This window comes from Bacillus rossius, chromosome 11, assembly GCF_032445375.1.
Source record: "Bacillus rossius redtenbacheri isolate Brsri chromosome 11, Brsri_v3, whole genome shotgun sequence".
In the NCBI taxonomy this organism is placed as follows: Eukaryota; Metazoa; Arthropoda; class Insecta; order Phasmatodea; family Bacillidae; genus Bacillus; species Bacillus rossius.
The window spans coordinates 57746791-57774024 of NC_086338.1; the positions used below are offsets into that span (position 1 = coordinate 57746791).

General features: G+C 40.2%; 2 protein-coding genes across 2 annotated transcripts; one reads left to right on the forward strand and one right to left on the reverse strand.

The window, feature by feature from the left end:
* Positions 1-345: 345 nt before the first annotated feature.
* Positions 346-14548, reverse strand: LOC134537093 (N-acetylglucosamine-6-phosphate deacetylase). Its single transcript, XM_063377365.1, has 8 exons — positions 14110-14548; positions 12857-12996; positions 11407-11541; positions 10381-10510; positions 8939-9027; positions 8072-8210; positions 7263-7439; positions 346-3906 (listed from the first exon to the last, which is right to left on the reverse strand). Exons 1-8 carry the CDS (start codon positions 14318-14320, stop codon positions 3716-3718), a joined length of 1212 nt encoding a protein of 403 aa, XP_063233435.1. The 5' UTR covers positions 14321-14548; the 3' UTR covers positions 346-3715.
* Positions 14549-14796: 248 nt separating this feature from the next.
* Positions 14797-25781, forward strand: LOC134537095 (uncharacterized). Its single transcript, XM_063377368.1, has 2 exons — positions 14797-16570; positions 22948-25781. The coding sequence occupies exon 1, from the start codon at positions 15345-15347 to the stop codon at positions 16557-16559; it is 1215 nt and encodes a 404-aa protein (XP_063233438.1). The 5' UTR covers positions 14797-15344; the 3' UTR covers positions 16560-16570; positions 22948-25781.
* The last annotated feature ends 1453 nt before the right edge of the window (positions 25782-27234 follow it).

Sequence of the window (27234 nt, forward strand, 5' to 3'; positions counted from 1 at the left end):
TGCTTTGCCTTTGAAATATGGGAGAAAAATCTTTATATCCCCTCCCTTCTCCCACATTTTATGTCATTTTAGTTTAATAAAAAAATTCTGAAATTTGAAAATACTTTTTTTTTTTAAATGAACAGAATGAGATATATTCAAAATTCTGTAATAAAATGTTGGATGACGAAAAGAATAGTGTAAATATATAAATTAACATTTAGCCAGAATTTTATTAAGTACTTACTTCCTCCCATGCTAATGAGATTTGTGGGTGTTGGCTGTCTCTAGTTGCTAGCATGTGCATATCCTCGTGGAATCTGTTACTACTTTTGCATAAACACTTATATACAGTATAGTGGGACGTAAGGAAGCAACTGCCAATATATTTATTTTATCAAAATTCTACACACTATGTTATCTCTAGATGATTTAATTCAGCAGATGAGTAGTCATTTGTTGTTAGTGACTGCACAAGTGTTTTAGGACCACAAGTAGGCAACTATTGCACAAATGTGTGAACAAAATACCCAATTGTATAAATTTAATGTACAACATTCTGGTAACATTCTTAAAGAACATGAATATTTACAAAAATATAAATCTATATTCATGATAGTAACATTATGGTCAAATGTTGAAACTCCAACTTATTTACAAAACTGTGTGCATGAAAATTTTATCACAAAACAAAATATTTAACAACAATTTTTAAAAAAGACAGCTCTAAAGTTATAAAGCATAAATATTAACTTACACAATATGTATATTTGTACTTGCAAGCTATCAAATTTTAATAAAAAGGAATATCTCCATGAAACTGTTAAGTACGTTTATGTAATTCCAGTAAAATATTCTAACTTTAGCAAATCACAATCTTAATGTGGTTTCTGTAGACAGCCAGGCAGTTGTATCTACACAATAGTTTACATGCTGAGACCATATTTTACGGAGATTGTAAAAAGACTGAAATAACACTAAAATGAAAGTTACAGCACTGTGTAACATTGGAATACTATTCAAGTCTTGAAATAAAGTGGAATTAGAGGACAACTTTACTAAAATCACTGTCATTTTATTTCATAACATACAAATTTCAGTGAATGTTTTAGATTTACTCTGTAGTTCATAACAATGTTCGGATCAAGAAGGTTGTGAAAACTTACTATATTCCCTGATCAAAAATTCAGCATTCATAGCTACATTTTTACATGACCAATTTTGACATGTACACATAACACACAATCTTTCTTGATTCATGTTTGTTATTTTCTAATTAAAACTAATGTATTCATATTTTACTATATAAAAAAATCAAACTTATAGCACAATAAAAATTTCAATTTTGTGAAAACAGCATACCAACACAATTCATAGTCTTATATATTGAATAATCCACAATATTCATAAATAAAAATTTATAAAAACCTAACCACAATTTATTGTGTTAGTTGATCTAGGTTTTATTTTGTTTTTAAAGTTATTTTTTATCAATTTCAAGAATATATAATTATGCAGTGAATAATGTGGCAGAATGATATAATTTATAATTTCTAGTAACTTTATTTTTATTCCTGCACAAAGTATTAGCAAGCTGTCTGGCAAAATACACAACAGAGTAGTTCGTAATCATATGTAGAGCCACTGAGAGAAACCAAACCCTATTATTAAATGTACATTTCAAATCCACAATTAAATTAAAAAAAAAAAAAATTCTAAAGACTGCAAATGTTACAGTGGCCATTTCTGTAAATGTGATCTGTGCACATTACATTACTTGTAAGGTTTCTCATGAATTCTATAGCAATCAGCTATATGATTGTTAATGTGCAAGAGTCTATAGCAATAGACTTGTAATTTTTATCCTATCAGGGTAAACCCAAGCATTAAAAAAAAATCTCACAACTCAACCATGCCCTGATCATATACAATGCGAGCTAGGTATTTAACATAACAAACTTACTGCTCGTGTAGCAAAAAAGTACCGACTGACACGCTAACACGCTAAACTCGTCTCACGTATGGGAATCGCCTGCAAGTGTTAATTAGCGGTGTTTTTTTTATTCACCTAGAGTAGCTTATGAAAACAAAAAAAAAATTGGTTGTCTGTAAAGTCTGTTTACGGATGATAGTTTAACGTGACAACATTATAACAAAACATTGATGAAATGATTGCATACTTTTATGAATAAAATTGAATCATTTTTATTGATTTATCACTATTTTGTATGGATACAAAGGAGGAGTGAAATGAAATCTACAATTTAATTGATAAATTTACTTTTATTTGCACTCATTAATTCAAATATGTTTATTACTTTAACGAGAAGATTATTTTAACTATAACTTTTATACGTGTTTGCTATTTAACTTCTTCCAATCTGTGTTATTCTGTTAAGGATAGGACGATGATAGGAAAAGTAGGAAACGAATGGGAGTGTTTCAAGTTTAATGTGCCTTGAAAAAGTCAAATCGATGGTTGTTCCAATCGAGTGGAAGAGAGATAGATGCGGCGCAAGCTTACAATGAGCGTAACGGGACAATGAGTCATCCTTTCTCGTGCGTGCCGCCGGCGTTCATCGATTTATTAGACGTCACGTCAAAAAAGCTTATAATAGATTGAAAGTACGGCGGAAAGGCACGTGGTTTGGGCAGGCCGTCTCTCTCGGCAGCGTGTCACGTGATCACCTGTCAGGGCGCTGTGTATCCATAAACTGTTTAGAAACAGTAAGCTTATGTTTCAAATGATTTAAGAAACTTCAGAGTGTCATTTTCTATTTCTAGCGCGGAAGACGACAATCTTTTCTCCAACAGTGTGATGCCAAAGGCATTCACTTGTTGTCAGCCTACCGTGCATAAAGGTTCTCACCCTGTAACACAATTATTCAGTCAAGGGTGTGTTTAAGGGGGTAGAAAAGTGTGCACAGGCCTATTTCTTACCATAAAAAAGTCCAAATTTACTATATACTCCACATCGACCCAATTCAAGTAAAAAAAATATTTTGTGACAAATTCATTTACAATAAGGTTTTCAATTAACAACAAAATGGTATATGGTAAATTTTGAAGCAACCTATAAAAATATAAAAAGGAATGTGCAAGTAATTTGAATAATACATGTAGTATTTCTGATTGCTCAATAAATGTTGAGAAGAAAACAGGTACAATTAAAATAGTGAACCCCATCTTGAATGGGTTCTCAATATGCCAATGCAATGCGTATTACTATACAGAAGTCACGATGAGTTATATAAGTGTTGTTGTTACGAGGAAATGAATAAGGAACAGTTGTGAGCAGAACATAACCTTCCTTCACATTATTCCATACAGGTGCATGTAAATAACAAATAAGTAAACATAATCATTCACACAATGTGTTTGGTGTGGAAACGAACAGAATCCTTATCCAACACAACTGAAGTGTAAAGAAATTAATCAGAGTGAACAAAAACCTACCGCGCAACATTTTACCAACATGCCCCGATTTTGCAGTCGTGCACATTTTCCTTTGATCCTGCCCGACGGATTCCTCAGAATCAATTTTCTGCATCTTAAAAACTTTCCCGGATTTCAAACAGTTCACCTTTGGGATTTCATAAAAATTCTGTGTTTGGATTTTTTAAAATGAATTTACTCTCACGTGATATTTCGTGCGAGATTTGTCTCGGGTAGTGTAAAGTGTATCGGCTGGATATCGTCCCAGCCGCCAGCCCCTGGAGAGGCGCGGCGCGACGGCTCAGCACGGCCGAGCCCCGTGCCGGAACACGCACTCCCCTGCGATCCACGTGGAGGAGAGGTTGAGCGCCTCGTCCAGGAACACGAAGTCTGCGTCCGCCCCGAAGTCGAGCGTGCCCTTCTGTCCCTGGATGCCCAGGGCGCGCGCCGGGTGGAGCGTGGCTGCCTCCAGGGCCTCCACCAGGGAGCATGCTGGGAACACACGGGCACAGCTTCTCGCTGCTCCTTCACCCCGCACTGCTAGGTTACTGCATTCCTCACACTACCGTTTAACTTCTCTCATCACACCCATAACAATGTTTTACTATACGTACACAGGGGCGCAACAACAGGTCGGGGGGCAAGGGTATATTCCCCCCCCCCCCCCCCCCCGAAACCTTGAAGTGGGGGCAAACGGGGGGCAAAGAAAGTGCTGTGTAATCAATATTTAGATAATAAAACTGCTTAAATAGCACCATTTTCCACCTTGAAATACAAATTTTCCCGCTTCAATAGGGGGGATCGATGATTCTTTATAAAAAGGTATATTGCCCCCCCGGGAAATTTAGTTTTTACGTCCCTGTATGTACACACACTGCAGATTAAGTTTAATTGATAATTTTAACACTAGATATATTCGACACATTACCTGCCCTCAGTAAGAGGCTAGTGATATATAGTTTTCCCCTGACTGAATGTGTCATGGTCACTCGTGAGAAGATCAGTTGATGTCCTGAGAAGCCACACCTTTAATGTGTAGAGTTGGCAAGCCATTGACTATTAGGGGCCATGGTACTTTTACGTACCAACAAGGACTCCCCTTACTTTGTTCTTCTTTCTGATTTGAAGCCATTTTAGTTTATGAAAAAATATAAGTGTGATTGAGATCATATTGCTAAAATATAGCAAGTGAAATTTTGTGCTATTTACAAATAGAAAAATTGCAAAAAAATTTAATCCTTTCTGATTTCAATTTATTTAGCAGCCAAGCAGTAATCTCCTGTGGGTACATAGGAGCACTACCCAGGTCTTGACGAGCTAAAGGCAGTCTGTGGGCCACGGGTTGTTCATCAGAGAGCTAGAAGGTCCCATCTGCTCCAAACTCTTCTGAACACTAGCTAATTGTTTTTCTTCCATTCAATCCATTCTACAAGCGATTCTTTTTTGAAAGAGTAATGAAAGCGCTACTGCATTATCTCCGGGGAATTTTGTTGCAAAATGGAGGCAGCACATTCTTTAAAAATTCTCAGCTAGTACAATATGCATGCAGTATCTGCAATATTTACCATGTGCTGCTCTTTCATCTTCTTGAGAGTCATCTGATAGTCCACTTACTCTGCCATATCATACATTTAGACATTTGTACTTACTCAGTCTACATTTAACAACTTAATAAACTCATATAATCTAAAATGGCCTTGTTTCTGCCAAACATACCACTCTTAAGGCCCTGCTACCACCATAATGAAAGCATACCTAACTTCATTCAGTCATATATATTGTTACGATTTACCTGCGGGTTCGTAAGGATAGCCCAATTAATAGATTTTATTTCACACACACAGTTTTATTTATTACCACTACTTGTCACTTACAATTAATCTTCTGAGATGGAAAATAATTAACAACACTTAAAGAAATGTCTATTCCCCAGTCACTCGTTACACACACCTCGCTGGGCCGCACCTCTAGCGCAACTCTCGCCGCAGCACCCCTCGTGGGTCTCCGCCGCGGGACTCCGTTGCCGCACTCCGCCGCCGCCGACGACACTTGCCTTCGCCGAGGATCCACCCGACTCCTCGCTCACAACTTCACTCGGGACTCCGCCGCGCCCGCGACTCTATCGCCCGGAAACTCCACCGCGGGAAAACTCCCGACTCCACTGAACTCTCTCACTCCCTGCCCTGGAACCTTCGTCCAAGGACTTCGCCACTCTGCCGCACCCGCGGCACTATCGCCCGGAAACTCCGCCGCGGGAGAACTCACTCAGTCACCGACTGACTGACTCGAAGGTCGGCCCAACCTCCTTAAATAGCCCTTGGGTTCCCATCCAGAACAATCGGGCATGTCTCCGAGATATCGCGCGACCTTCGCCGTCGAAATGCCCAGAAACGCATCGTGAGTCCTCGAAGGACGCGGTGGCTGCTCTAAGAACGCCGATAAAGGCGTCTGAGTCATTTTATTCCGCAGTGCGGCCTCTTTTAAGTAACCCGATCTGAGGCAGGTGCGCGCTGCGACGGTCAGGATGTAGCGAGATAGTATGACACGAGATACCAGGGAGAGGATGCGGGTGGAAGGGGGCGCAGACAGGCCGAACGAGTGCGGCGATTCCATGCACTGCAGCCAAGCGCGATCGTAACAATATATACACGAAAGAGAGAGAGTAAATGCCCGTCGCAATGCACGCTACAGACTAAGGATGAGACTTGGCATGTCAAGACTTGGGCAATGCTCCTATGTACACACAAGAGATCACAACTTGGGTGCTAAATAAATTAAAAAAGGATTAATTTTTTTTTGCAAATTTTCTATTTGTAAATAGCACAAAATTTCACTTGCTGTAGGTGAGAGGTATGATTTTACAAATGTTATCTCGATCACACTTATATTTTTGACGTGATAACGTCTTATCAAAGAACGCCGGCTGCACGCACGAAAAATTGTCACGTTCCGCCTGAGCCCAGCGTGCGAGAACCGGCCGACCACCGAGCGAGAAGATCTTCTATAATATAAAAACAGGTTGAAGGTGGGCTTTTTTAACTAATTGTTCGTGATTACATTCAAAAAAATCATTTAAATTAAATTTGCAAAAAAAAAAAAACTGTAAATAATATTTCGAAAATTAAAAAAAAAAGTATGCAATTTTTTGTCAATGTTTTCTTATGACGTTATCACGTGAACTCATCGTCCGTAAACCTACTTTACAGACAAGCCCCCTTTTTTTTCCATGAACTGAAATGGTGTCGAATGAGAAAGGAGGAGAAAGGAGGAGAAGGTGAGGGGAGCTCTTGTTGGTACCTGAAAGGGATCGTCCATTAATCACGTGAGGCTCGAAAAGGGGAGGGGGGGGGGGAGCGGGGATCGGGAAATATCACGAAATATCACAAGGGGGGTAGGAGGGGGTGGTAGAGAGATATCACGAAATATCACAAAGGGGGTAGGAGGGGGTGGTAGAGAGATATCACGTGTATTTATTTTTTACGCGCGATTTCTACTTGTAAGCCTTTCCTTTATTATTTTTATGCCCAGTGAGAATAATAAACCTGCAACCTCAATGTGTGTCTGGACATTTTTTTATCACTGTGCTTAAATTTTCCGGAATTAAATTAGATTATACACCTATATTTGAAGATAATATTCTGAAATTTTTTAAAAATATTTTGTACCAAAAAAAATACACGTTAATTTTTTTTTGGGAAGGGGCGGGGGGGGGGGGGGGGGGGCGTAAAGTCTAAAACCTCACTAGGGGGGGGGGGGGAGGAGGTGTTAAAAATTTGCTAAAAAAACCCTCACGTGACTAATGGACGACCCCAAAGGACAGTGGTCGGCGGCGAGACCGGGCAACTCACAGGTGGCGCCCCGGAATGTGCGCAGGCAGGCGACCATGCTGGCGATGCTGCCGCAGAGCGTGTCCGTGCCGGCCAGCACGGCCCGGTCCCCGCGCACCTCCACGGTCATCTGGCCGATGGTGTGGGTGCCCTCCTCCAGCCCCATGGCGGAGATGGCGTCCGTCACCAGCACCACGCCTGCGGCCGGGGGGGGGGACAAACAACCACACAGCTCCCGGGGCAGCTCCCGCGCCAGGTCTCGAGGGGCCCGCCTGGCCAGGGGCGTATCTGTGTCGCTGGTGCTCCTGGCACGCAGTCTTCTCCCAGTGCATCTGAGCGGCGACCGTGACATCATATATTTTTATTTTTACTTATCAATTTGTTACATGCCTACCGACGGCATAAGGCCATGGGTGGTAGGCACGATAAAACATAAAAAAAAATTACATATACAAAAACAACCATATGAAAAAAAATGAATAACATTAAGGACAATACTACAATAACACATACACAAGACAGCACAATATGGCGGAGAAATGAAGATAAAGGTGTAATGCAAATCACCTTGAGTGCTTTCAAGAATCTTTAGCAGGCCTAAAAATTGTTCTGAAAAACCAGCGTTTTACCCATTTTCGATCTCCTGAAAATGCAGTCGCCGAACTTCTCATCCATCCCAATGTTCTTAAATGCTTTTTTCCTAGACGGACACCGCTCGGATGTCTTTGGCAAGTTTTGAAAATTGTGTGGTTTGTTCTGAAGCTCTGCGCCCCGGGCAGGCGGGACCCTTAATCCCACAGTCTGTGTTACAGCGCATTTCAGCCACCGACCTTGAGGGCTGGTCCGGTGGGCGATGCGCAGTGCCGCGGGGTGCGTGTGGATGCCGTCAGCGATGATGCCGTAGTAGACGGGCTGCGGCACTCGCTCCGAGGCCAGCAGGCCGACCAGGCCCGGGTCCCGGTGGTGGAACTGCCGGCACACAGTCGTCCCCAGCGTCCTGGCAGCCCTGCTCCAGGGCCTCTTACCGAGGAGACAAGGGTTCGATGTCCGACGGGTCGGCCTGACTCCATCGCGAGTGGGGAAACGTGTAAAATGTTGCAGTGAGCCGGTGGGTTTTCTCAGGGTGCCCCAGTTCAAACCCGCCTGCTCGTTCCTAAAAACGCTCTATTCCCGTACTAGCGCCCTCACTGTCCGAACCTCGACGTCGCAGAAACTTCAAGCAGCGACTCATCCTTGTTGTTGTGCGTTAAGTTAACGTGCACACCTGTGTTTCGTTGGAAAATTTTATTGTCAGAAACACAACTGATTTGATGTTTCGCAAAAATTTGTTTTATTATTGGCTATTGTCAGTGACTATAGTATCGGGGGGGGGGGGGGGGGGGGGGGGGGGGACACACACAAGTTTTGGGTAAAATAAATGAAATGGTATTCAAATTGAATTATGTAACAACATTTAAAAATAAAAAAAAATAAAAATATATATTTTTTTAAATTGAAATGGAATCTAGAGAAATATTTTTTATACAGGATTAAAAATGATTAAAAAAAATATTTTTAATACTACTATTAGTTAAGAGTTTCAATTATACATTTTGTGTTTCCATCTAAATGATAAAAAAATTGTTTTGTAAACATATAGCAGTATGTCTGGGGCGGGAGGTGGGAGTGAACAAAGGGAAGCACACGTCCGGACTCACGGGAAGCATGGCGTTGAACAGGTGCGTGATGAAGTTGGCTCCCCTACCGACTGCTTCCTCCCCGCACTGCAGGTCCGACACCGAGTGACCTTGGCACACAGGGAACACAAGTTCTCCCACATGGTCATCCCCACCGAGGTGGGCTCGGACTGGAGCCAGTCGCTCTCCGGGCGACCGGCAGACTGCCCCCAGGAAGATGGTGAGGCCCGGATGAGGCGGAGTAGCGGCGGGATGTATTTCGCGGGAGGGGCGGGAGAACCCTGATGGTACCAGCTGGCTTACCAGGTTCTCCACTTGCGAAAACTCAGCTTTGGAATGGGACGGGTACAGTGTGTCCTCATTGCATTCAAAGTAATTTACGTTCATTGATTCCTTACTGTAAAGAACAGCAAAGTCCTGCTAATTTGAACTAATCAGTTTACAATATTTTTGGATCAACAGGCAAAATGCTGTAGTTTAACAGCGTATAGTACATTCATTTCTATAAACATTAAGTAACATAGCCTTTAACACTTTTACAAGCACAAAAAAAAACTAAACATGTTCATAATAGGGTCCAGATATCATAATTAATTTTTAAAATATAAAAAATATATTCTAAGACTTTTTTTTAAATTTTCCTTTTCGCCCTAAAATCATTTAAACTGGATTTTTCGACATGTGGGAATCCGCTGTATATATTTTCAGATCCCTACAAGCTGTATTTAGTAAAAGTTCAGAATTAAGTATTACTTTCATTATCAAATACCAAAACTGCAAGTTCTTTTTGCTGATACACCATAAAAATATTCACCAGTAGTCCGTTAAAATTCCACTATTGTGGCCTTTGTCAATACGTACTATGTAAAATGGTTCAAAACATAAAGCTAAAGTATAGTTATTATATACCTCTGCACTGTAAGGTCGAACACAACAGGGCCTAACCAAGATTACAGTTATTTTTGAAACACTCTGATGATAACTCAGCACTCATACAGTGGAGTTCTGCCAATGGTTCAGTTTGAGCTATTTTCAGGGTAAACTCCTAGCATTAGTATTCACTAAGTATTGCCTTAGAAATATCAAATTCACTAAAATATTGCTAGTAAAATCTCAGATAAAAAAATAATAAGCATGACATTTTCTGCACCTAGTCTTGAATTAACAAACCATTTCAACCTTCAAACAATTTTATTGGTTGACAAAAATTTATATTTTGACTCAGACTTACAAAATGTCTTAAATTTGTGAACATCCCAATAACTTTAGTTTAAACATTTTTCTAAACTTCAAGGAAGGTGTTAATTGTTTACATCAAGACTTATTGCTCTAATTTACAGTAGTAATATTAAAAAAATTAATATAAAAATCTCATAAATCAGCATAAAACATTATAGTGATAAACAACAGCATGACACGTCTTGATCCAGGAAACGCTGTTAAACAAGCGGCAGGGGGCTTACCCAGGGAAACCAGGATACCACGCTTCGTCAGTTCCTCTATCACAGGCATCGCATTCTCCAGTTCTGGAGCCAACGTCACGATGCGGAAGTTGTCCAGAGAGCCGTAAACATCCGAAAGTGTTTCAAAACCCTGCACAAAAAAAAAAAAAAAAACCCCACTAATGCCGAATACTGAATATGCACCAGACCCGCAGTAGGTGTATCATGTATCTGGGAAAAATGTACATGAGGCATGTTCCCGTGGGTGGTCGCTAAGCCAGTCGTCAGTTGACTTATTGCACAGGCTGTCTACAGATGTCATTTTGGAAGATTAAATTATTGCTTATAAACCCAGTGTTGTTGTTATTTAATTTTTAATACAATAAAGGTGAAACCAGCCACAATTTGACAAGCAGCGATTAGTGAAATGAACAGTGAAACTGCGAGGAAAGGGAGGTGTGTGGACGAGAAGGGAAGGGCACAAGGGGCTGGCAGGGATGACCAAGGAGTGGTGGCGAGGGAAGACGGTGGAAAGGCTACCGAGGTTAGTTTTTTACGATGATCAAGGTGCAGGAGGGCCGGGGAAAGATGGGAAATAGCTCGTGCAGAGGAGGGTACGAGGGGGGAGAGATCACGTGTGGAAGATACAGAGGGAGGAGTGGGGGCGAACTGAAAGAGGGAGGCACTCACTCCTGGTGAGGACAGTGTGGGAGTGGAATGGTGTTGGAGGTGAGAGGTGCGAAGGACCTACAGAGAAAACTTAAAAGGGATGTGTGTGTATGTAAAACATTAAAAAAAAACACTGTAAAAGCATTTTGATAAAAATAAATACCTCATAACATAATTCAGTTGGTAACAAATGAATTGACTCTACACAATTAAACATGGCTCATAACATATATTTTTTTCAATCCCACCTTTAATTTAGTATTAATAAATAATGTGTGTCATGTTTGAAGTTAGTCTATCGTACCACGGGAAGATTACACAGCAACTTTTTAACCGCACGGCCACAGCCTGTTCCTGAGAAGGCAACGCTCCAGACACCTTGTCGAGGCCCCGTATGCAGTGGTCCGGGTGCGCTCCCTTCTTCTCCACGTTGATGAACGGCCCCTCGACGTGGACTCCGAGCACGGTGGCCCCGTGGGGACCCCCGGGCCTCTTCCTCAGGCGGGGCAGTATCTGGGAACACACACACCCGACTGCTCCGCCGTCTTCCCAAACAGCATGATGCCTGTACATTTGCAGGTTAAACCTAGATCTGTCTCATACACGGAGCGCAAGTAAATGTGTCACTGACAGTAAGGGGTGATGGGAGATGGTGGGGGATGAGACGAGAATGTAGCATTGATGAAATGCATGAGTGGGGGAAAACAGGAGCAACCCAAGAAAACCCACACGCTCACCAAGACTTTCGCCATTTTTCCTACCAATGGAAAATCCTGGTTCGACTCTGCGTGGAATCCAACCCTGACTGCATCACTACTACGAGTCAAGTCCTCCTACCACTCTTCTTGGTGATTGAGCCACTATCACCTGTTCAAGAGCTGCCGCGAGGGTGCTACTTGGACACACTACTTATTTCTGTTTTAGATTCTACAAGCACTCAACGAGGATTGCAATATACCTTTATCTTCATTTCTCTGCCATTTAATGTTATGGTCACCACTCAAGTCTCATAATTACCCTTTGCATCATGAGAGGACTGCTCACCAGTTCACAGCCTTGCGTTTCGAGGTGATACTATGCTAGAAGCACCAGCGAGCATCACTATCACAATACACCCCTGACTAGTCGGGTCCTTAAAGTTATACAGAGGAACATTACCTGCCTCGTTGCACTGTGATTTAAAAAAAAACTCTCTGTTCTGTAGGGTTACACTGCCTCACTACACTGAAGACATAATCACATACACATGTTGATGACTCTCCGATGGAAATTAAAAAATCCGGCAGCCATTAGGGATAGTACAGTCAATAGCTCCCTGGACGAAGTCCGGTTTTTGTGCCTGGCGCTGATCCACGTTGCCAAGATCAGCGAGTAAATGTTGGTGTATGACCGTTTCCTCAACTTACAAATTCCCTCTCAGCTTAATCTACCTTCAACTTGTTTAACGCTGCATTTTTCATCCGTTGGTTCTTTTCCTGTCCAACCAGTTATTTCTGGTCCATTTCTGACTATAAAGATTTCTAAGTTTTGTGGAGAACTACAAAGTTGAATCTCCTGGTTTCAGGCCATTTTTAAGTTTTGCAATCTCTTTTTGTAAGAACGACCCAATTTGGTACCTGTTAAAAAAAAAAATATTCTGTAAATACTGAAAAAAACTTGAAATCCAAATTTTATAATTTTATTTCATATTAACTGCTATTATGCCTTGGAATTATCTACCTGCTTGCAGTACAGTTGTGGTAATGACAGCCTCTAACATTACTATAACACTCACTGAACTGTTTTTTAGGTAGCATGATACAACCAACGCCACAGCATGAGCACTTACCTGATGGTACATGTGCTTCGGTGACGTGACGACGGTGGGGCAGAATGCAGTGACACCATGTGCCAGGAGACCTTTGGCCACTTTCGAGACCCCTTCCTCCACGTTGTTCTCATTCTGCGAGAAGTCGATGCCGAACGCACCTGCCAAATTCAGTTACGTCAGCACCTCTGAGCTGATGGATGGATGAACTAAGGTCTTATGACTTGTGACTTTAGTCATTAGTCAAGGTTGGATAGATGAGAATGAAACAGCGACGGAATAAACGGTGGTAGAAACAGGACTACCCCGAAAAGATTTACCAGCTCTGCCTGTCTTTACTGCTTGTAAAAATACCAGGTTTTACAATGTAGACCAGTGGAAACTAACTTCACTTTTTTTTTTTCAAGAACCAGGTATCATTTTTGAAATTAATCCGAGAACCAGACACTATGAAATAATATTACATTTCTTAACAAAAATGTTTAATGTCGTGTCTTTCTATAAAATTGACAGTAAATACAATATGTGGCATGTAATGAAGACATGAAAAATAATTATTTTAAAAAATGTACACAAAAATTTTTAAATAAAGCTTTTAATTTAAGAAGACGTCATGAAACAACATACGTATTTTGGTTCCTAACACAGTATTAAGTTTTAAAAACATTAAAATATTTTTGTGAACAATTGTGGGGTAAGTACTGAGCCAACTGTAATGAGATAAATTTTGTAGGATTGAATATGAATACAAGTTAAAATTATTTGCTGATCAAGCATGCTTCCATTAGAGCTGCTAGGACCAGCGGCATGCTCAGAATGCATAGATTTATTTTGATACTAACTTGCAAATGATATCATTTACTCAACAGTGCTTCAACATTCACAATATACAGGTTTGTTTCCATTTTCAAATTTAAAAAAAAAATCATGTCTGGCTGTTATTACATTTACATTACAACACACTTGAAGGTGAATAAATACAAATACGGAAAGATGAATGTAGGGTACACCCCTCCTTGTTCGCTAGTCATTAGTAACACCTTAGGTTAGGATGGAATGCAACAAAAAATTAATTAGAAAATTAATTAAAAGGTTAACTGACTAATTAGCGACCGGAAAAAGCCTTGCATCTGGCAGGGATAAAACACACGCCTGTGTCTACAGTGTCAATGATGCTTCATTGGTAGGTACTCGATAAAAAAAATCATGTGCCTATTACATTTGCAAATACAATCTTAAATTTAAGTATAAAAATTGTTCCATAATAGTCATACCGTTTATCTGCAGTTCAATGAACCCCGGCGATACAATGGCTCCTTGGCAATCAACTTGGACATCTGCACAATTTTTCTCATCAAAAAACACCTTTTCAGGATCGATAATTTTTCCTTCTCGTACCCAGATGTCGTCTTCGAAAATGCGGCTGTTTCTTAAAATTCTACAATTTTTAAACTTTATTAATTGAGGCATTCTAGGTCCCGGCATTGAAAAATAAAATTTTCACGCTCGCAACTAGTCTACAGTTGAAATATAATTATCAAATGTTAGCGGTGTAAATAAGGACTGTTATCAGCTGTTCCCACCATAACCTACTTTTTACGCTCGGGTCAAAGCCCTGCTTGAGTTAATACAGAGTGGTTACAGTCCCAACCAATTGAACCTAAAGATAGGTCAAAAACATGTGATCAACAACCAACGTCAACAAACATATATCCTTTGTTTTAACAAAAGAATATTGTTAATAATTCTGCATGATAGCCAACAATGGTGCAATAAGTTTAAACAATTAAAAGTTGAATGCTTTGAATATAAAAAAATCATCAATTATAAATAAAATAATTAAAGGTTCATATATTAAAATAATTTAGTGCTGATTGATGTTCCCAAAACCACGTCAAAACGTTAAATTTCGAAAGAAAAAAAAACATTGAAAGAATCATTGCGTTTTCTAAGTTTGGCTGTCTTGAAAAGTTGAAGCTCATTGTTGTGACGTAGTAACGGGCCTGTCTAGTGTAAACAAATATTTACGTTTGCAATTTTTAGGCAATCATTGTTAAGAAGCATTAACAAATGAGTGTTCATACTGCCAATAGAGGAGGGTAAATACCAAGTGTACTAGCGGAGAAGTAGGGAATATTTATATATAGTCCGTTTAAATCTGTAAACGTACTAAAGTGAGTGTACCTGCTATTAAAATTCAATTGACACACGTAATCTTAATTTGTATCACTGAATGTTGGCGGATTTAAAATATATCATTTATAGTTGCGATCATGTAAAATCAAAAGTAATTTATTGTCTTAAAACTCTTAAATCTCATTACCGAAAAGCAATATCATAACAATGTTCGGACTCGTACCAAGAAAAACAGGCATGCCACGTTAGTAAAGATTACGGCTCTTGCGTGCGATAAACTGCTTTCAAGGTGAGAGCACTGAATGCGTGATTGTGCACCACGGTAGGACGCGGGCGTGTCCACTCGTCTCGTGAGCTTGTCGACGCGACGAGGATGGAAGCGGAGGCAGAGTGGGTCCGCACGACCCTGCAGCGCCACGCGGAGGCCACCGGACAGCAGCTGGTGGTCGCTAACCCGGTCCCCTTCGACTCGCGGGGGTTCGAGTTCTTCTCGCCGCTGTTCGCGGTGGAGGCGCGCGGCGACTCCGGCGGCGTGCGTCTCGTCGCCAAGATCCTGCCGCTGCAAGAAGTGGACCACTACCTGAGCGCGCGCGACCTGTACCGCAACGAGAGCCTCTTCTACGGCGCCTTCCTGCGCTTCTTGGTCGACACGGCCGTCCGCGGCGAGGCAGGGCTCCACCCGATACAGAGGATCGAGTCTTTGTTCCCGAAACTTTTCTGCGCGCACGAAGACGAGCGCCAGTGCCTGCTGGCGCTGGAGGATCTGACGCCCCTGGGTTTCGAGCACGCGCCGAAAATCCTGGACCTGGCGCACATGAAACTCGCGTTGCAGGAGCTCGGCGGGTTCCACGCCCTGTCGTACATCGCGAAGAAGAGGAATCCGGAGATGTTCTTCGACTTAGTCAAGCGCCTCAACCCGTGGGACGAGGAGAAGTGCCAGCAGTATTCCTTGTTGATACGCGGGATGGTCCGGTTCGCCGCGGATCTGTTCCGCGCTTCGCACCCGGCAGACGCCAGGAAACACGCCGACAGACTCGCCGCTCTCGACGCCCTCGCCGACCAGTTCGTCAAGCTCACGGAGCCCGAGGAACCGCTGGCGGTTCTCTGCCACGGGGACTACAACCGCAACAACGTCATGTTCAAGTACGACGCCGGCGGCAGACCGACGTCTCTGAAGATGTTTGACCTGCAGCTGGCGACGTACTCTTCCCCGGCCATCGACCTCTCACTCGTGCTGTTCATGAGCACGTCCCCGGAGGTGAGGGACGCGCACTGGGACGAGTTGTTCGACGCCTACCACCGCTCCCTGGCGGACACCGTGGCGCAGTCCGGGGTCGTCGAGACGGAGTACTCCAAGGAGGCGATGGCGCGCGACTTCGGCAGGTTCTGCGTGCACGGGTTCCTCGTCACGACCTTCTTCCTGCCGGCGACGATGATGGGGCCCGAGGACAGCCTCAGGGTGGCCCGCGAGTGTCCCCGGGAGACCTCGGCGGCGCGCCTGGCGCTCCAGCAGCAGCTCTGCAGCGACGAGGTGAAGCGCCGCCTCGCCGGCCTGCTCAAGGTCATGCTCGACCGGAACTTCCTGTGACACGTACAGAGGTGAGTCCTCTCATCGTACCGTGAACATCCTCACGTGTTACAAACAATTGTGATCAGAAATAATTACCCAGTTTTTTTATTCGTGATGTAACTACATTCATTTAAAGTAATGTTTTTGTACAATTAAATATGTAAACAAATTTTGTACATATAAAAATGCCGCGGACTTATGTCATGCTATTGACGGCAGGGGCGTAGCTGGGGGGGGGGGTTTATGGGTTCAAACACCCCCCCCCCCCCCCCCTAGCACCAAATCTTTAATTAATTTCTTATTCATCACTCAAACAAATTTAATATTAAAATTAATAAAAATTTTACCATTAGAATATTTAAATTTAAGAACCGAAAACTGCTAAAATAGCACTATTTTACACCTTAAAATCCAAATTTTCCCGGGGGAGGACCCCCCTCCTTTTTAAAACGGGGGGGGGGGGGGGGGGGCACGCTTCTTAACACCCCCCATACACAAATCCTGGCTACGCCACTGATTGACGATACCATGGGTCTAGTACATATTCACAGCGAGGTGAAACAAGGAGAAAGATCAGCGATAGAAGCATCGCTGGGGGAAAGGGAGCATCCACAGAAAACCCTCTTATCACGCCCGATTTTTTTGTGTTTTCCTTTTTATTTTGTTATAATATTCGAAACATCAAAATGGAAACAAATTCGTAGGTCATCGGGTTCTTTATCGCCCCCTTATGTTCTACTATAGTGCATCTCAGCTAAGCGTTTTTCTTTCTTTCAAAAATACGTTAAAATAGCAGCAGGTTAGTCACGACAAAATAAGTTGAAAACCTTTTATACGACTTGTGGTCTAAAATGCTTAAAAAAGGCTAGCAACGTCTTTCAAGTTGGAGTTTAACAACATTTTTATTGAAAATAATGGAGTAAGTATTTAATATTCAATACTAAGTGCCTGGATTATGTTTAATTGAATGCAGTTCTACAACCACCCCAAATGATGTTGCGTTCGTAAAATTATTTCATTGAAATAATCCAGGTAACACCTTTATTTTTAATATTATTTTTGTGACGTGTTTCTACGTCCAATTATTTCAGTTGAAATAAATTTTGCGACAGCGACACAATTCACGGTGGTTGTTGAATTCATTCACTTAAACTTAATAAAGACGTTCAGTGTTCAATCTTAAATACTTAGTTATTTTTTATAATAAATTAGAAAAATCGCGAGAAATAAATAAAAACGGAGGAGTAATTAGATTGTTGGAAACTGCCGTGTCGTGTGCGACTGTATCTTGGACAGTGGCGTAGCCAGGATTTGTGTATGGGGGGTGTTAAGAAGCATGCCCTCCCCCCCCTTCGTATTAAAGCGGGGGGTCCGGGGGGCCTCCCCCGGGAAAATTTGGATTTTAAGGTGTAAAATAAGTGCTATTTTAGCAGTTTTCGGTTCTTAAATTGAAATATTGTAATGGTAAAAATTTTATTAATTTTAATATGAAATTTGTTTGAGTGATGAATAAGAAATTAATTAAAGATTTGGTGCTAAGGGGGGGGGGGGTTTGAACCCCTAAAACCCCCCCCTGGCTACGCCCCTGATCTTGGACGAATGTGCTGGGTTGCGCAGTCGTGCTATAGCGTGCCTTGATTGTGATCACTGCTCAGCAGTTACATACTTTCCCGCCCGTTGCCTGCAGAGCGACGGTTATTGACATGCGTTATCGTAGTTCTTTGTACAGTTTCTAGATACGCCGGTAAGTGGTATTTCAAGGAGACAATGAATTGATGGTTGCATGGCTTCGTCGCTTACCGTGAACGGGAGTGAATTCACAACTAATCATTGTTCTATGGTTGAAAAATGATTTTTTAAAAAGTAGTAACTTGAGAAGTACTGTTCATTCCTCTGAGCGAGGCGGCGGAAAGGTACAACGTTGTACACGCGTTCAGGAATACGCTAGTTCGAATCCAGGTGCAACCATCCTTATTTTTGTTTCTCATTGTTTTCCGAAGTCACTCGAGGAAAATCTATATTCATATGTCTACTAGTCGTAATTTTGAATATAGTCAGACGTGAGTCGATGATACTAACTCCACACTAAATTATATTTAAAAAAAAAAAAAAAAGCTCCAAATCATCCGCGAGGAATTTTTGTAGGTCTACTGCGCATGTGTAAGCTATGTAACCCAGGGGCGCAACAACAGGGGGGGGGGGGAAGGGTATTTTACCCCCCCCCCCCCTTTGAAAACTTAAAGTGGGGGTAAACGGGGGCAAAGAAAGTGCTGTGTAATCAATTTTTAGATAATAAAACTGCTTAAATAGCACCATTTTTCACCTTAAAATACAAATTTTCCCGGGGGAGGACCCCCGGACCCCCCGCTTCAATAGGGGGGATCGATGATTCTTTATAAAAAGGTATATTGCCCCCCCTTTGGAAATTTAGTTGTTGCGCCCCTGAGTAACCCATCAACATTAAGTAAACTCACAGCATACAAAATATATATAAATAAAATGTAAATGATTAAGTGTTCAAAAATATATTCATAAAAAAAAGCTCCTTTAAAGGTACCAATAAACGCTCTTTAGTAAAAAAACGTTAAATTATGAAGGAATGAAAAGTAGCCAGTTAAAACAACTTTGAAATCATAAATTAACTGCATTTCACCAACTGGATTACAATCATCCAAAATGACAATAATCAATAGGCTAAAGGACCAGCTTATTAAAATTTCACCGTGAACACAAACTAAGTACCTAATTGACAGCTACCAACATGTCTTCAGTGTGTGGGGCGTTCCGAATTCCGTTTTTGGGTCCCGCGCTGGGGACTCGAAGAATCGCGACAACCGCGGGTATAGATATTTGTTTCTACATATTCCCAAAATTCGGGATGTCTGAATTTTCATACACCAGACTTAGGGTGTTGAAGCGATCATACGTCCCCACTGCGACGATCGAAGCCGATAGATAGAGCGGGAAGATTTCTTCAGAGTTGTGCTGATACATGTGTACAAACATTTGGTGAGCTGGTTAGTTCCATTGTAGAGAAATTTACAGCTACCTGGAGGATCAACGGTATTCAGTTTCTGTCCCAGAACCTGATTCGTAGTTGTGTTTCCTAGTCCGTCTATAAGCTGATACGTGATCATCTTGAGAACCGACCGTGAATACGAGCTCCACCGGATTCCGCTGTTACATAGTCAGCACATAATTGTGTAAAGAATACCTAAAAATATTGCATTCGTACCTGCTCCAATAGAAACCTGCACTGTGTTGCGGTATTTATAACTGGGTTGCTCATTAAATTGGTAAATATTCCATTAACTGCATCATTAAATATATGAATGATTTATATAAAAATGTTCTAATCGTACATTTGACATGCATTTGCATGAAAGTAAAATAATTTATCGTTTCAGTTGGTTTTCTTTATATTAGAATCACTTGTAATTACCCAGAAAATATTAACAATAGTGCTATCAAGTGTATCAATGTAATTATTATCCATCCCAACTTCTATACATATTCTATCACTGTGAATTCATTTCAGTTGTTACTGAATATAGTATTTGTTTATCTGTCCTGTGGTTGTCATATTGCAGGCAAAAGTGGTATTCATATATAATTAATTTTTATGAATATTCACGTTCATGATTACCACAGTCACCACATTATGTTGATAATGTACAGTAATTACTATGTATTGTATTTTAAGGAACTAAACATATTTTCTAACTCTGTATGTAACCTATAAGGCCCCACAAAGTGGCGTGACAAATGTTTAAGTTATATGAATTATGACGGTTACTGCGGCCCTCTAGAATATGCGTGGAACGACATTTAACAGCTAGCAAAATACATACATTTTCTATGGTCAGGATTAGATTCGTACATATAAAATTACTGCAATAGCAAATTGATATATATTAAAAAAAAAAAAATAGCAACTGGGTTACTACAGCATACTATAATAATGACAATCCATATGATGACCAAGGAAGAAATAATATTCAAAGCTAGTTGCCGTTACGGTGCACACAATTATTTAAAAAGTTCATTTATACTTTTAATGTTCTAAAAATCTCAGGGAATGTTTTTCTTAAACTGCTCCGGCGTAGTTCGGTAAGGTATTTCAACGAAACGGTACTCTCAGGACTACTAATCTTGGTAACTCTAGCGTGTGAAAATGTATAATTGAATTAGTTAAAATGTCGAAATAGTTCACCTTGAAGTCCTAAAGTCACTAGGGAAACTTGATATAACTTCGCGTCACCTCAAACCGTAGTAGCAACAGCCTACCTTAGCCGATGGATGCTGGGGTCCAGATGTGAACGCAGATATCACACTCACGCACGTAATAATCGCGGAGATTATTACACACAAATGTTCACGCGATGTCGCGAAACCGATTTAATATGACAAGAGTGTCAGTGCGCGGATTATTGACAAAATATCCCGATTGCCGAGACACCGCCGGCACGGCACGCACTCAGGACAGCCGCCCAGGAAACCTTCTCTATTTTAAATTGTCGCTTTCGTACTAGTGATGGGTCGTTCGTGAACGATTCGTTCAAAAAGAACGAATCTTTGAGAGAACGAAATCTTGAGATTCGTTCGCGATGTAAAGAACCGGCTCTTTGAGAGCCGGTACCTTGAAAGATTCGGAAGAACGAAAACGCGGAGAGAACGAGAGAACGAGATGAGAGAACCGGCCACGCGCCCGGTCTGATTCGTTCGTGAAATGATTCATGACGTCAGGAGTCTGAAGAATTAGTAATCACAGCGTGCGCATGTTCATAAGAGAAAACGATAACTGATCAAATAAAATAGGGTAACATGAAAAGTATATATACCTGAAAATGTCAACTGTTAAGTAGTGGTTTAAAATTGCGTTTTCACATTCACATACACAAATTTGGAAAAAAAAAAAAAAAAAAAACCTAAAAAAAAAAAACATGAATTAAAAATAACAGGGAAAGTAACTACAAATGTTCACACTTACCACTTAGGTGTTAATTAATGTACTTCATTTTTCTCTCTTCATACTGAATCGCAGTAGTAGTATTCAATTTTTGTCTTTTTTTCTCTAAATGTGTTGGTCTACATGTAAACACTTTACTCTCTCTAGAGTGTAAATAGCCTGTATATTAATATTTGTAACTTAAAAAGTAATACAATATAAATAATCTTGTTTCATATACGCAACTGTGATTCACTGGCTACGAAAAGCAATGTTCAAGTACTAGCTATAATAGTGCGATTACAAATTGAAGTTAAGAAAGATCACTTTCGTAACATTCTTAGATTTAATGCTCCCGTATTATATAGAATCACTGCATGAAGCATTTGCAGCGATCAACAGTCAATAATTTTATAACAGTCAGTATACAACTAGACGTTTGAAATTTCATTTACCCATGCAGAGTAGATAAAGATAACCACCCACGCGATCCAGCCTCCTCTCGTTATCGGGTCACGCGATAACGAGGGGAGGCTGGAAGCAAACACGTAGCCAATACTCTAAAGGATGAACGAGTTACGACACCTGATAAAAGAGCCAGATCCTATACACAGAAAAGAACGAAATGACCGAGATGAACGAATCGTTCTGAACGAATCTTTCACGGAACTGATCCGAAAGTACCGGTTCGGTCAAAAAAAACCGTTCTGCCCATCACTATTTCGTACCGGCCGCTCCTCGGCCGGCCAATCACGACGCAACATCGCGCAAACGGCTGTTGTAGTTCTAATTCTTTATTTACTGAAAATGGCTTAAATTAACGCAAATAAAACATCAAAATGTATTTAAAATAAAAAATAAATAAGTCTGGAATGTTTACTGTTTATATTTGTAACAAATAAAGTTTGTTGCTAGACAACGACGGTAAAAGCGTAACACACAGCGGGCGGACAGTGTTAGAACTCGGTAATATAGTAGATACATGTTACACAGGGGCGCAACAACAAGGGGGGGGGGCAAGGGTATTTTGCCCCCCCCCCCCCTCCCCTCTGAATCCTTGAAGTGGGGGAAAACGGGGGCAAAGAAAGTGCTGTGTAATCAATTTTTAGATAATAAAACTGCTTAAATAGCACCATTTTCCACCTTGAAATACAAATTTTCCCGGGGGAGGACCCCCGGACTTCGATGATTCTTTATAAAAAAGGTATATTGCCCCCCCCCCCCCCCCCCCCCTTTTGGAAATTTAGTTGTTGCGCCCCTGATGTTACACTTTGTATTTTTTTAAATTTATGTAAATAGAAATGCATGTGCATATAAAACATGTATGACTTGACATGTTCAGCATCCGGACGCCTGGTCTTCATGTAGGATCCACGGAACAATAATAAATAATAAATAAAAATTGATATTATTGAAGTTTGGTACGAGTATATCTCGGTGCACGTATTTATTTTTCAGTTGGCGACCATGTTTTCCTTCCCGTGACGCTACGTACACACGTACAGGTCACGGGAAAACCCGCTATCTGCTCGTTTCGTCAACGCGGCATGTCGGATGCCAGTTCCCGGGCCTGTGCGGGTGGACGTTTCATTTCCTCCTTGTTTTCCCCTCCAATGAGGCCGCCACCAAAGACTATCAGCCACCGAGCCACCGAAGCTTGCACCGAGCCATGGACTTCTTCTTACCAACCTGTCCAACCGTCTCACTCCGCCAAGGAAGCCGCATTCCGAAAACTCAAATATTCCGCATTTACCCCAAGTACTGTTTGAAATCGGCACGATATACAGCACTGCTAGAGTGAACTAGTTGTTTTGAAACGTCTTAGAAAGTGTTACTGTTTGTGATCAAATAACAATTGAAATGTTCAACACGGAACTAAATGCATGCATTAAGTTATAAAGTTTTAAAGAAATATAAAAATTACTTTTTAATAAATTTGCTTTTTAAATTAGGTATTTTCTTCGGAAATTATTTGTTGTTGGACGTTCAATAGAACCAAATATCGTGTAAGTGACGTCAGGCAACACATTATGTAAGTAGTATAGTAATGTATGTTCTGGCACTGGTTCCTGGTTGTGGAACGTAGAGCGGGTCAATGACTGACCGATCTCAGACGTCACGGCGGCCATCTTGGACTCAAAATTCCTAAAATCCCATTTTGAGGGAAAATTTCCCGTTTTATTCCTTAAACATTCAAAAATGCAAAATGCTTCAAAAGACTTACCTTTGAAAGAACCCAAATTCCTAAAAAGGCTTAAATTCCCCACTGACACGCCTCCTTAAGCCGTCGAGGCCATAACTTTGACCTTGATCATAAACTTAAAATTCTGTCATTTCTGAACAATTCCAAAAAAAATCCCAAAAATATAAAAAAAAATTGCTTACTTTAAATTTTTAGTTACTTAATCGATTTCGATCCTTGGTTCGATTCCCTGCGAGAGTAAACATGTAATTTATTAATAAAAAACTTAAAAAATCTCAATTACAATTTAAATAAAATTTCAGTAAAAATTGCTTGCATCACACCCGCAATCTTGGATTCTAGAAACGTTGCACTTTCCGTTATGCTCGCTATCTTGAAAATCTGTAATTTTTATGGAAGGAAATCTGGAAAAAATTTATATAATACATAAAAAAAATTAAATTTTAATTAAAACTTCCGCTATCTTGACCTCGGCCGTTACTGTTGCTTTTGTTGTTGATTGATCCAATGTATTTATTTCTGCTTCACATTTACACTATGTATTCATGTTACTAACTTGCGGCAGTTTCCCGACAGACTTCTTCAATTTTTTTAAAATTAATTTTAACATTGTTTGACAGAAAAGGTATCAGAGGCCTGAACATGTAACGACCTAGACCTGGGCTATCAGGAAAGCATTCGTTCATGACCTATGGTAAGAAATCAACGTGGCTTTTGCCTCAGTGATTTTGAGAGACCATGGAAAGTCGGGGATATGAACTCAATTCATCTGGAATTCGAGTCCAGTCTTTTACCACGCACCATGTATGACCCATACTCTAGGAGCACTGAGTCAGTATGGTGAGTTCGGACTCTAAACATGCTCCATGTGTGACCCATACTTCAGGAGCAATGATTCAATATGTTACTTAAGTAGTTTGGGCTCTTCTGAATCCCCCTTAGGTAACATAGACTTTGTGGCTGTGCTGGTTATTTGCAAATCACAAAGTGTAGGCTACCAATCTCTCATCTTATTGGTAGGGTGAACAACGGAATTAAAACTTTACCAAACACTTGTGTGATTATCTGGAGGTGTAAAACCTTCTCATATAAATAAAAATTCAGTAGTTTTTAACAATGTTTTTTTTACACTTATTTTGGTGTTTTTGACATGAAACAGTATTTGTATATAAATATATGTTACATTTTTTTCTATATGGGACACTTAGAATTACAATTATTGTACACATAATATATGTACCACAACACTGGTAACTTCACATCAACATTAACATTAATTTTCATTGGGGCATTATACACATTTCTAAAATTATGTTTTCAAGGAAAACCAATAAAAATATGTACCTGAAATTTTAGACACTGTACTTTTTCTGAATACAAAATAATAAATATCAGTTAAAATTTAATAAATGTCTTATAATTTTGAAATTGGTCAATGATATGTTCAGCAAACCAACTTTTCAGCTTACCACAACTTATGTTTTCTAGCTTTGGCTAATTGTATCACATTTTTACATCTGAGTTACATTTCAAGTTCTCGAAAACTATTACATATTTTTACAAAACACATTTACTAAACCTTAGTGTATGAAAGATTAAAACACAATTATAAAAGCAGCAAAATATTTAACTGGAAAAATAAATATGCTCAAAGAGTGCAATAATGAATGTGATTACCAGTATTTTAACAACGAACATTGCTAGTACTGGGCTATACAACAGTTTAATTTGAAATGTGCTCAGATCATTGTTTTTACCTTGGCCGTTTGCGCTGGGAGGTGGTTTTCTCTCTGAAAGGTTTTCCATCCCCAGAGTTAAGTAAATGCTGGTACTGTTCCCACCTGCAGTCTGACCAAAGAAAAAAAAAGAAAGAAAAAAAAAATGTAATCACACTTGAAATGACAGGTACAAAGTTAAGTGTGTTGGCAAATTACGCATGTCTTGCCTGCTGTTGGTACTGGTGGGGGTATGTGTCCATAAATTTGTAGTGATAACCTTGTATTTTGTCTGTATATGTTGTGCCAACCGAAAAAGTCATTGATTGTTACAAATCTAAAATAAAAGATGAATTAAATTAAATACCACTAAATGGGGCCTGATGCTTGTTTTAATTTCTGTTCGCTCCTAACTCCCTTCTCTCCTGGCTTCTGTTCACCGGACATGTGTGTCGTGTGACGTGTGATTTGAACAGCGAAGTAGAACGGCTTGCAAGGGAAATGCAGTAGAGCTAGTGCTCTCCGCCTGTAATTACTTCTTTATTCAGTAATTGCAATCTGTCTATTTTCCACGCCAAAGTGTTATGTCTTTTCAGCTAACATAGTCAGTAATTGCCACGACGTTGAACTTAAACGTAACCTGAAGGACAGCTGAGCACTCCCGAAGATGATTTCACTAAGAAATAAAATATTATTTAGAGTTTTTTTTTTTTTTAAACAAGGGTTGTTTTGTAGGAAGTTGCTTGTTAAAATTGAAACAGCATGACTATGTATTAATTTATTTACGTCTGCAGCATGTTTTCAAATAAGCTTAATGTTCAGTGAACGGCACGAGGACACAGGCTAGCTGCCATTGGTTCAGGTCTCCCCCAATCTGAAGTCTTCGTCCTCTGAGGTAGGACGCTCTCCGCACCCCGATGACGTCTTCCTTGCTCTATATAGAGGTTGAGTCTGAATTCAACAAACTTCGGCTGCATGTTAATCAAGACAATATGGTGTTTGTAGAACTTCATTTAATGAAAAATAATTTAGATGCTCAGTTTTCTATCTTAAATACTTTCTTTATTATCTTCTTATACATAAAAATTAACGTTTGTGTTATATACATAATCATTCCTTCATTGTCTGCTGTTACATTTTACCTTTCATCTGAGAAGCACAAAATTTGATTGTACGTTGTTTGTAAGCTTTGTATTAGTTTCTAGTACTTGAGGGAGTGACAAAAAACCTGTGATCCAAAAATTCAGGTATTCAAACGCACTGATGTTTCCATTGTAAGAGCGTGTCATCAGATTGTGGACCTCCATTTTTAAGGTTCTAGAAATGTGCCTTTTTCATTCTTTTTTTTAATTTAAGGTTCAAATAAACTAAAAGTCAAAGTCTGACTGGTGCGGTGCAGCTTATTTAGAATATCACATCTGCATGAAAATAAAGGAATTGTGTGCATTGTTTGTTAGGCTGATCTTGAAACGAACATGAAAGTTTAAATTTGTGGCGAATGGGACAAGTTATGTGTTTGCTGATAATGTATGTTGGCTGCATGCTTTCTCCAATACAGAAAAAAAAGGTAAAAGAGCAACAATTTTTATCAGTCACTTACTGGTATTTTCAATCCCGGTTAGCTCACAAAAATAATTTCCATTTTGAAAATAGATCATCTGCTCCAACATACAGATGTACACAGTTCTGAAGTATACGTTAGGTAGAAGACTACTCTTCGCCTTTTCTGCCAGAGCAGTAAATATGATGCACTTAAAAGTAAGTGCACAGATCTTCTAATAGATATTAAAATGCAGTCAATTCTATCCCTTATTTGGTGAGAAATTA

Bases quoted from the DNA above. Each gene is read 5' to 3' on its own strand.
- LOC134537093 (XM_063377365.1), bottom strand. From the start codon at position 14,320: ATGCCGGGACCTAGAATGCCTCAATTAATAAAGTTTAAAAATTGTAGA. The intron at 9,028-10,380 runs GTAAGCCCCCTG...CTGTGTGCCAAG, and splicing joins TGGTATCCTGGTTTCCCTGG to GTCACTCGGTGTCGGACCTG. The intron at 3,907-7,262 runs GTGAGTTGCCCG...GTGTGTTCCCAG, and splicing joins CACATTCCGGGGCGCCACCT to CATGCTCCCTGGTGGAGGCC.
- LOC134537095 (XM_063377368.1), top strand. From the start codon at position 15,345: ATGGAAGCGGAGGCAGAGTGGGTCCGCACGACCCTGCAGCGCCACGCG.